Source organism: Xylocopa sonorina, chromosome 9, assembly GCF_050948175.1.
Source record: "Xylocopa sonorina isolate GNS202 chromosome 9, iyXylSono1_principal, whole genome shotgun sequence".
Classification (NCBI taxonomy): Eukaryota; Metazoa; Arthropoda; class Insecta; order Hymenoptera; family Apidae; genus Xylocopa; species Xylocopa sonorina.
In genome coordinates, this window is record NC_135201.1 from 3,033,170 (window position 1) to 3,044,149 (window position 10,980).

General features: G+C 33.0%; 4 protein-coding genes across 5 annotated transcripts; 2 read left to right on the forward strand and 2 right to left on the reverse strand.

The window, feature by feature from the left end:
* Positions 1-1,195: 1,195 nt before the first annotated feature.
* LOC143427518 (large ribosomal subunit protein eL34) lies at positions 1,196-2,205 on the forward strand. The gene is made up of 4 exons (XM_076901733.1): positions 1,196-1,268; positions 1,430-1,501; positions 1,781-1,978; positions 2,054-2,205. Exons 2-4 carry the CDS (start codon positions 1,437-1,439, stop codon positions 2,145-2,147), a joined length of 357 nt encoding a protein of 118 aa, XP_076757848.1. The 5' UTR covers positions 1,196-1,268; positions 1,430-1,436; the 3' UTR covers positions 2,148-2,205.
* Positions 2,206-2,939: 734 nt separating this feature from the next.
* LOC143427516 (protein APCDD1) lies at positions 2,940-5,758 on the reverse strand. Of its 2 annotated transcripts, XM_076901730.1 has the most exons (6): positions 5,601-5,758; positions 5,378-5,469; positions 4,845-4,986; positions 4,527-4,758; positions 4,018-4,440; positions 2,940-3,902 (listed from the first exon to the last, which is right to left on the reverse strand). In XM_076901730.1, exons 2-6 carry the CDS (start codon positions 5,418-5,420, stop codon positions 2,952-2,954), a joined length of 1,791 nt encoding a protein of 596 aa, XP_076757845.1. In that variant the 5' UTR covers positions 5,421-5,469; positions 5,601-5,758; the 3' UTR covers positions 2,940-2,951. The 2 variants fall into 2 exon arrangements, with proteins under 2 accessions (XP_076757845.1, XP_076757846.1); XM_076901731.1 differs by lacking the exon at positions 5,378-5,469 and having other exon boundaries at positions 5,601-5,612.
* A 238-nt stretch (positions 5,759-5,996) lies between these two features.
* Positions 5,997-8,530, forward strand: LOC143427515 (nucleolar protein 11). Its single transcript, XM_076901729.1, has 4 exons — positions 5,997-6,431; positions 6,516-7,047; positions 7,124-8,160; positions 8,247-8,530. Exons 1-4 carry the CDS (start codon positions 6,300-6,302, stop codon positions 8,373-8,375), a joined length of 1,830 nt encoding a protein of 609 aa, XP_076757844.1. The 5' UTR covers positions 5,997-6,299; the 3' UTR covers positions 8,376-8,530.
* Uqcr-c2 (Ubiquinol-cytochrome c reductase core protein 2) lies at positions 8,506-10,879 on the reverse strand. Its single transcript, XM_076901732.1, has 7 exons — positions 10,723-10,879; positions 10,241-10,377; positions 9,973-10,164; positions 9,680-9,896; positions 9,163-9,594; positions 8,857-9,078; positions 8,506-8,783 (listed from the first exon to the last, which is right to left on the reverse strand). Exons 1-7 carry the CDS (start codon positions 10,765-10,767, stop codon positions 8,697-8,699), a joined length of 1,332 nt encoding a protein of 443 aa, XP_076757847.1. The 5' UTR covers positions 10,768-10,879; the 3' UTR covers positions 8,506-8,696.
* Between the last annotated feature and the right edge of the window lie 101 nt (positions 10,880-10,980).

Here is a 10,980-nt window from a genome sequence, read left to right on the forward strand (position 1 = left end):
TTATAGATGAAACGGTACCGTTTAGATTAAGTTATTTGAATTTAAGTCACTTGGAATAATTTATGAATGCAAAATTGTTGGTTTGCTTGACTACAGATATTTGTATATGTTTAACTTAAGAATAAATTCATTAAATTAATTTCGAGAAGAAATCGAGACAGTCAATAATTAAATTGTAGCTACAAAAGATCGTTACATTTTGTATTGCGTTAAATAAAAATGCTGAACTAATTTTATATCGAATGAAAAGACAAACGCAAAAACCAAGTATTCGAACGTGTGAAACATTAAAAAAAAAGTATTTACATACATGCTGTCACTTCCGTAATTATATAAAAAGATCCAGACAACAACAATGTCCGTTATACCTGATTTGAAGAATTGCCACATCCTGGTGAAACTAGGAAGTAAACGAACCTAGCCAGATGGCCTATTGTATAGAAGAAGATAGCCTTATGTGAAGATATGCATTCAAACTTTCATTACTGCAGTGTAATTAACAAAATTAACTACATCAGCTGATACATTTTTAGAACACCACACAAAATTGTTCTTTCGTGCAAAAACTAGAATTTCAGAGCCTTAAATTATGAAACAAAAAAGTATTACAAATAAAGTTAATGTACAAACTACTAAACAACTGGTAGCGTCATCTCTCCAAAAAGTGTTGAAACTATTCGTCGAATAGTTTCTATGCTCGCGGAAGAGATGGTAGTCGAAAAGTAGTTTACTTTGTTGTCGATAACGCTATGCGACCAGTTTGAGCACTTTACGGAGAGATGGCGCCACAAAGAATTTTTCGAAAATTAAATTTTTAAAAGTTGTATATTGTTTATTCTAACAAGTTATCCTAACATTACCTCATAACCTATAATTCGTCAGTCTACCGTCACTCTGTCCTTAATGATGCTATGATGCTGTGATAATTCATGAATGTAATTATTGATTCAATTAGCAGATCAAGTAGGTGTCCTATTACCAATTACTAGAATAGATTGCAATTGGTAGTAACAACAGAATTGACAACTATTACTGTAAAATAGAATTGCAGTAGTAACTTAATTTTAAAGTGATAATTTAAAAAATTCAAAGGGGATTCTGAAATTGCTTTCACAGCACACAGTTTCTAATGCACTTGTAGTTTATGGAGAAATGTTTTAACCTCTTCACCGCTACGAGACGTTACTGCTCGCGCCGTGACCCTACGCTTGCGTAAAATACAGTTTTTCCATTCTAGTTACTTCCTTTTCCGTTTGGCTTTACAAAAGGTTCGTCCGTATTTTATGCAATTTTTCATTATCAGAATTATTCGGCTTGATCGTCAAAGCTGAAAATGTTTTCATGATTGTTCCGAGATCTGCACCTTTTTCCGATGTAATTTATTATAATATGGATGAGTTTTCCCTTAACGAACGATTTTATATTTCAGAACCAAAATGGTACAGCGACTAACCTATCGACGACGATTGTCATATAATACCAAAAGTAACAGGAGACGCGTGTAAGTATTTTGTTTTCATAAGAACAATTGTGAAATGTCCCTGCACTTTATACTTCGATATTTGTATACACAAATTGATGCATAAGTGTTTCTATAAAATGTAAAAAGTATAAGTTCATATATTATAGAAGGTTATGTTTTGGTTTACTTTTCATACATATTACACTCACGTGTGCTTAATATTGGAAACAATTTTCTCATATTTGAATTGTACGTGTATTAGTATTGCAGTTTGTTTGCTTGTCAATATAATCTGCTTTAAAAAAATATATTTTACAGTGTTCGTACTCCTGGTGGAAAATTAGTATATCAATATCTTAAGAAACCGAAGAAGATTCCTAGATGTGGTCAGTGCAAGGAAAAGTTAAGGGGTATTCAGCCAGCTAGACCTATGGAGAGGTCACGTATGTGTAGGCGCAAGAAGACAGTGAAACGTGTATATGGTGGTGTTCTCTGTCACAAATGCGTCAAAGAAAGGTAGATTTCTGTTTTCCCATATTTTTGTAAAACGAACGCAAAATTCATCATTTCCATGAATTTTTACATTTATAGGATTGTCCGTGCTTTCCTGATCGAAGAACAAAAGATTGTTGTGAAAGTGATGAAAGCACAAGCATCTGCAAAATCGAAGAAAGCAGAAAAATAATCGTTTGCTTTTTTTATTAATTAAATAAAATATTTTTAAAAACAAAATACGACACAAAGTTTCTTTTTTGAACTATAATTATTATTGCAATATGCTTTTTGTTATAGCTCACTGCATTCATACAGGTGTTGTCCAGATTAGGGTTTGTAATTTTTCTAATATATTCCAACCATAATTTAATACATAAATGACCAGTGATCCAGATTTGGTTTGGATTACTATAAAAAAAATATAGTTGCGAACACTTCTGATCAATGAATTTTTGACTAGTTACTGAAAATATGAAAATGTAGTAAATAATTGCATATCTATTTTCAGCATATTTAAATATTTGTCTACATACTGTATAATTAATACGTACCTCTTTATTAAAAGAAATGCAGTATGTAGATACATGATAAAAGGACAAATTATTCAATATACGAAAATGTATAACTACATATGAACTACATTAAAAATCTGTAAAAGTATAAAAAACCATTAAATTTTTGTTGCAACCATTTTTTATATCAACTATTACTATAAAACTATATAGAAGGAAATAGAGTAATCCCTATTTACCTTTAAGAGATGCTTTTACACAAGAAATATCAATTTTTAAGATATCAAAGTTCTCTTATAAGTTGAAGCTACTATTGATTGCACTAAAAGACCTTTATGTGTTTGAAATTTAATTTAATAATAATTACTTTTTCAAAAAACTAAAATTATTAAATATTTTCCGTCCATACTCTAAAACACTAACTTTAATAAGTATTATTTACAGTAAAAATTAAAACAGTCTATTTTTTGTCAATTTTTTTACTACAATTCATTACAAACAAAATGTAGCCAATAAAGTAGAAGTAAAATAGTAGAATATATAAGAAAAGAATTTCTCGAAAAATAAATATTGGCTGAAGAAGGAAACCAATGCCGTCTATATCGAGTAAATCGATCGTACAGAATGCTTTTTCGAGGAAGAGACATATATCTGTGCCAGGATTCTTTAAAATGACTTTGCGAAGTTGTTATGGAACACCGACGAAGAGGGGCTTCCCAGAGATCGTTTTTCCATGATGCTAAAAGTAAAATATAATCCCCCTTCCAGTCCAGACCAATTCTTGCTTTGTATTTAAAAATTGCAGGCGCCTTGATAATCCGATGTATACAGTTTTGTGACCACAGATCCGCTCCGTTTCTTCTTATACGTCTTATTCCTCTTACTCCACTTAGAGTTGATTCGCAACTAGTTGGAACTATTTTATTAACAGGAATTAATAGGCTTTCAAGAACACGTAGATCCAATTCGGTTGTTCCGGAAGGTGGCATAGTATAATCTTTTGGGACCAAAAAAGGAATGATTCGATCAATGGATTCTAAGCCGATTTTCATCTTCTGCCGTCGATTTTCTCGTAACATAATTAAATCTTCCAAGTTATTTTGAACATTGTTCTCGAATGTCTTGATATTTGGTTGTTCAGCATCACGCGTTTGTCGAACAGCTCGCTGTATGTAAATCCCAGCTGCGTGCACTGTATACAAAGGATTCGCACACTTAGAATCGGCATAGTAAGTCCATCGCGCTGTCCACCTATTATCATGCGAGTAAATCTGGAAAAATCTCTTGGACCAAGCCCCTCCGTCAACGCTTTCGCATCTAATACTCATCCAGAAACCATTGATCACTGCTGGAAGCGATGGTGCTTGATGAAACAAGGGTGGACTATACTCAGTGGCGCGATACACGCTACCACAAATTGGACAGTCGATAGCCTACGACAATTAAACGAGAGTACAAAATGTTGGAAATTAAAATAATATTAATATGATAATAAAGATATGCAATTATGCAATGCTTAACAATTTGGTATCTGAAATGCATTTTTACCGTATCTCCACGTATTAATGGTGTAGATTGCAAACGATTCGGTCTTGATTGTGTTTTTTGGGAATGAACGTTTCGTGCAAGTCCACCAAATAATAGTTCAACCCTTTCGCGCGTCTTATTTGTGTTGCTCGTATTATGTCTCGACAAGTTTGTAGCGAAATTAAATCGTTTTATTTCGATTCGAAGTAATCTAAGTTCCGTGAAGTCAATGTCGAAGGTTTCGAGGCAATCCAACGTGTGTCGTTTTCTTGATCGCAGCAGGCGGCTTTGGAGAGAATTAGAATTCAAGTCGTGCATTTGCAAGTTTGCGTTCGATGAAAAATCTATAGGTCGTTCGTAGATAAGTTGCGGTAGGTAAGGCCGCCACTTGGACTCGATACCGCCGCAACTTACGTTCATTCTACGCCCAAATTTATGGGCAACCTGATATAGAGATAATTACGTGAAATATATTCAAATGAAGTATTCAAATGAACTATTCAAATATTACACAATAATAATATATTTACCTGTCTATTGAGTGGTATCAAATGAACCGAATCCAATTGTACCTTAGTTTCTCTAGCACCAGGAACAGTGACGGACGATGACAAAATTTCGATTGAACCTCGTGCCGTAATAGTATAAGTTGCGATACTGCATGATTCTTCGGCATAATGATATTGCAGAAGAAGGAACGTATCATTTTTAAAAAAACTATACTTCCTTATAATATATTTCGGTCCGGCTCGTACCTCGCACCTACATACAATTACAATTATGCATTCGATATCCTCCGTTCATAACGAATCTTACCATGGGAAAGAAAAGTAAAAACTGCAACTTACTCTTGCGATACCCACGTTGAATGTAATCTAACCGGTGTATTGTCCGCTAGAGTAGCTCTGTCATCGGAATCAATTCTTCTCATCATCGTCTCGCAATGATCATCCTCTTTTTCCGCTTTTAAACAAATCATATAATCAAACCCTGTAAACAAATAGGATAAAGTAACAATTAGAATTAAAGAGTGACTCCGATCGTTTCTCTGATCACGGTGAAGTCACGATCTCGTGGGAAAGGGGAGATAAAAAACGAAAGTTAAATTTTATATTCTATCGCATTCTCTTGTTTCCACACCCATCTTTTTCTGTTTGTACTTTTGCTGCCTTTTCGATTGGTATTCCAATCGAATCGACAGCAAGATGCGATAGACTTCGTGATGTTATGCAGTCACTCAAGGAACGTGTATCAATCAGAAGTAGAAGGATAGTGGGCAACATTTGAAAAAGACCGCGACGAAATAAAGCTGAACTCTTTATAATAAAAATAATGAAAATACTACAATTTACAGGCACAAAACGTACTTCAATTAACTTACCCGTGATTAGACACAAAATAGTGACCGCGACCAGTATTTTCATCCTTGATAATTATATCGAAATATTAAAATACAGGATACACAATTTATCCCTGTAAATGAATTCTGTTAGAACGAAAGCTTTTTTTACACTATACTAAATGATAGTAAAAATGAAAGTTTATTGTATCGTTTCCTTGGAACTGTGAATGATCTGGACAGACTCAACTACTGTTCAAGTTACCCTCGACGTATATAGCTTTATCCCTTCCCGATCTTCTTTCTCTCAACAGTGGTGGATGCGATGATATATCCATGGTGTAAAGTATCTAGTTTACAGTCGAAGTCGCAATAAGCAATTCCATTTAAACCGTACAATTTCGATTCGAATATCATTGACAAGATATTATCAAACATTAATATGAAATCAGTGAGACAGTTTAACGACACCAGACATAGGGGGTATTGGATAGATTTAGAACCTTATAAGAATTTGTACCTGATGAACTTAAATACCGACCGTGTCGTACGCTCTATTTTAAATAAAATATAATTAAATAGAGCATAGCTTTTTAAATTAGAAATTAGGCCTACATTTCAGAGGCGAGAGGGCGCTACAATTTGTTTCCTGTACATTTCGTGTGAATGTACTCGTAAATGCGTGGTAAAAGGAACTAACCCCATTTGAATTTCGTAGTTTACTTATCGCGATATATAAGTATTAAATTTCACTCTTTTTTTATCGTTCATCGTTGACCTAGTATAAGCATTTTAATATAAAAATAAAAATCGCGCGATATCGTTGGAAAAATATAAACAAATGTCGTCGATGAAGGTGTTAAAATTGAAACCTTCGAAGAAAAATGCCAATTATCAATGAACTATTCCATTTCGTAAATAGAGATTACACGTGACTAAAACGAGTTTGTTTGATGTGCTCGAAATGGCAAAACTTTATTCGTATTACACATTATGCCCGCTTATCGACCAACAAAATTTGTTAGGCGTCGAAAGGGATTCAGAAAGTGGATGTGCAATTGTAACATTAGGAAGAAATATTGTAATTCGATATAAGGTAAACTGTTCAACTTGTGATATTCATTCACAGTGCAAACAATAAAAATTTCCATTACTTATAGCAACGTAATTCTGTTCGCAGCTGCAAGATTTGAAGCAATTGAGCAGTTGGACAAGTAAGGATCGATTAACAACACAAGTTATTTACGATGAAACCACAGGACAATATGCTGCAATTTTTAACGAGAAAAAGATACGCCTTTGGTCTGCTGAAGAAACAGATTTAAATAGCATTAAGGGATATAAGTTTCAATGCGACTTGCATACCATTCTTACACTCGAAGGCTGTCCTCCTGTATTGGTGTGCAAAAATGGAGCTACTGCTTCACTAAGAGGAGCTATAGAAAATAGGAAAACTTGGTCTAAAGATGGAATATTAAAGATCAATGAAAAAATTTTAGATTGCCAGTTGATTCGTATTGGTGATAAAATAAGTTTGTGTATAATGACTGAAATTGAAGGAGTTAACAACTGTGTTGTAGTTAAACTTAACAATGAGACTTATTCTGAAGAGATAAGTTCTCTTAAAAGAATGGAATTAAAGAGAAGATCAGAAGAATTAGTTGGTCATACAGTATTGCAAGCAAAAAATAAAGCTTGCCTATTAACGTTATGTAAGTTAATTTTGTTTTTGAAATTTTGATTTTCTCTAGAATAATTTCTGTTTTGTCCTTTTTATCTATTTATCAGGGTCACATGGAAGATTGTACAGTCATCCTTTGATGGAAATTAATAGAGAAACTAACTTAAGTACATTAATTGGTATTATTAATAATATGAATACCAAACACCCAGTGGTTATGACATCGTTAAATGAAGCCACTGTGGCAATGTATGGAGCTGATGTCTCTGAAGAAGGGGCTGTGTTAATGATTTATAATGTACAATTTAAACTAATACAAGATGCACAAAAATTAAAATTGTATACAAAAGGTGCAAAATTATGGAAAATTGAGGACAAATTATTGCTTGCTGCCAATAGACACTTAGCAATTGCACCCTATCGACTTGCACCTCAAAAAATAGCAACATTACTTGGATCTTCGTTACGTTTTAAAAATAATGATGAGAATACAGAAGACAATGAGATCGTTGTAATACAAGAGTCAACAGTAGCTCAGTGGGAAAAGAACGGAGCAAATTTCGTTAAACAAGAAATGCAAAAACCTCCTGTAAAACTTTCGAAACAAATATCGTCTTATATAAATGAAGGATTAAGTGATGCTGCGATACAAGAAATATTGATTCCAGAATTAATAGAATCGAAAGATGTTGAAGCAATTATATGGTGCTTGAATAACTTAAAAGATTTATCGGAAAAGTTACTGATCGATCTTTTAATCTTTTCACTAAGGAGTCCTGACGAAATATTTTTACCGTTACAAAATGGTGTAACCGGTGATAATCTTCTAACTACAGAAAATTTGTATTCAAGGAATTATTTTCTTGATAAAATTTTTAGTCTTACTTATTCTGATATTTCTTTATCGTTATATCTAAAACGTGGTTTGAATTTCGATGAAATACTTAGATTATTGCAATATTTAATACAAAAATTAGATGAACAAGAAGATATTTCTCACAATATTGTACAGCAACCAAGTGATAAACAACTATATGAATGGTCTAGTCTTTTGTTAGAATCTCACTATCAACATTACATATTATCGCGAGATCCACAAGTATCGACATTACTTAATAAACTTAATTACATTTTAAACGATCATGTAAGTTTTTATACTAAACAGCGATACATTATTTTTAATAATTTTTTAAGCTTTTTCATTTGTATATTAATCATTTTTCTTTTCAGCTACAAGTATTTAAAGATATGGAAAATTTGAGGCCTATCTTAAAAAGAACAATCAATGGCAAATCGTCGAAACTGTTGCAAAAAAATCGTAATAAGTTTTATACAATAGAAGAAATAAAACTCTATTAAATTGTATTAGCTTCTATTTGTAATGCAAGCGTATAATTGCAAACACTTTCAATGTCATTTCTTTTAATATATAAGTAAAACTGTAAAGTAAGTTTTATATATATAAAAAAATGTGTAATATAGGAAAAAATTCCTGGAAATAAAGATACTTTATTTTTATTCATATCTACAGAGTTATGTTCACTGCGATGAAATGCACATAACTATTAAATATGTTGCGGCAATTTGGATTCATATACCTTAGTCTCAATTTTCATATGATAGGAGAGACCTAGTATCGAGTTCTCGCTACTTGCCATTCCAAGAAAAAGCTTATGAAACCTACTTCAGTTCATCTATGTATGGTACAGTTTTCAAATTACCAATAGCAGCCATGGATAACTTTCCTTTGGCAAGTTTATTGGCAACCTAGAGGACATTTATAATATATTATAATCTATATACTACCTAAAACATATTATAATCTACAAATGATACGTACAGCTTTAACGTCAGATGCGGAAAGTTTGTCGATGTCATTAACTAATGATGCTGGTGTAGAAACTTGACCTTTTAATATAGCTTGCTGTTGCATACTTTCTAACAAGCAAAGTTCATTATCCGCTGCATCCAAAACTTCAATTTTCAATATACTCTTGCCACGAGCGATATCATTATCAGATACATTTAATGATTTCAACCACTTGCTGGCTGCTTTTGTCACCTAAAATAAAATTGGAATTGACACTAAAATATATGGAAATAATACCTATATTACAATTACATATATAGAATTATGTTTACTGACAGGTCCACTTATATTAGGTGGTGAACATAAAACAACTCCAAAAAGTCCTGAATCAGTATAGTTAGCATTAAAAGTTTGTGCACCAAATGGTTCTGTTCCAGCAGCATTTGAAATTTCTTTATATAGCGGACTTGTACCACATCCCCACTTAACTCTTGGTACAGTACCGGATGCTCTTTGTAATACTGCACATGCTAAAGCATCTTTCTCATTTTTCAAGCTAACACCTTCAACAGCTATTACAACATTAGTTAAACTTGAGTTGGTCTCCATGCGAAGTTCTCCACCATGATATTTTGAGGCTTTATTTGCATTATCTGCTGATCCAATGGTTAAATTTGATCCTAAAGCAGCAAGTTCTGCTAATGAAACCCCAGTACCAACAACTGCGCATCTAGGTGCGGTACACCAACTGTTAAAAAAATGTTGCAACTACAAATAGACAAAATAAAATATTACTTGAACCATAAGAACATATTATTATTTATCAAAATCATTCGAGGAAGATTATACTTACAGTTTCTGAACCAATTTTACCTAATTGATGTTCTGGACAGAAAAGGGAATATCCAAGTCCATTACGGAAAGCTGCTTTGTGCAAAAGTTCGATTAATAAAGTTGTATCTGACAGACAGGTCAAATCATACTTCACTCTCTGTAATTCATCAGTTATTTCCCATGGTTTATACAGTGGCTTAGTAACAGCTGCTTCAAAATACTGAAGAACATCTGTTCTGTTGAAACAGATGGATTAATTTGTAAAAAATGTTCTTTAATGCTGCTGATACAGAATCATGAAAAGATATTTACAAATTATTTCTTGTGATTTGCAATGTGTAAGCTATACTTTCACGGTCAAGAGTAGTTAATAAACATCCACCAAGCTGTTGGATGTTTCTTGTTATGGCAAAGGAAGAGAAAGAAGATGTACTTAATCCTGCTGCTATCCTTAAATAATGTGCTGTACCTTGTGTATCATATGTTTCATTGCGTGACCCAGCTCTAGAAATAAAATACTCATATATAATAGAAATACTATCATTGGTCCTCATAAGTTAATTATTTAACTATTGATTACCTGAAAACGATGGACACCTGTGCAATTGGAGAATTAGTATCATGAGCAGCTATGGTGATTTTGTTAGCCAAAACTTTTGTTTCTGGAGCTGAAGAAGCAGAACTTTGTGCTGCCGCTGCAACCGCATAATGTCTAACCTGGTACACAATAAAAAATATTTTCAATTTTAACACATATTCGTCCCTATTTTTCCTTAAATCATCAATAGACAACTTTGAATTGTTATCACTAAATTGTCCTCAAAATGTATTTATAATGGAAGAAAAGCTTTGTAAAGAGAAAACGATGCCAGAAAACGATGTTTCATTGCAAAAAGGAGACAATTACTTAATATAAGTCAGCGTATGTAACCAATGCGATAGACATTGACAAACCGAAAAGTATCTAATCGTTTACATAACACCCAAGTAAATCATCCTTTTTTGTGAATAACAAGCGACAGTTTTTAATAATTAAAGAAAAGAAGAAAAGATAACTATTACCACAGGGTTGCGTAGCAAGGACGACCGCATAACCGACTTCACCATCTTTTCGTCTCTCGATGATTGAAAAAGCTCTTAAGAGCAGAATGCGAAACGGCACCGACGAACAACCGAAAGCCTATAGATTTTAGATAGCACAGCATATACATACGTTTCGACCAGCAGAAACAAACTCTTTCGTAACTTTGATTGAGGTCACTGCGTTGAGAGGGCGCGAAAATTTGAATTTGTTGTATACAACTGGTGCAAATAATATTC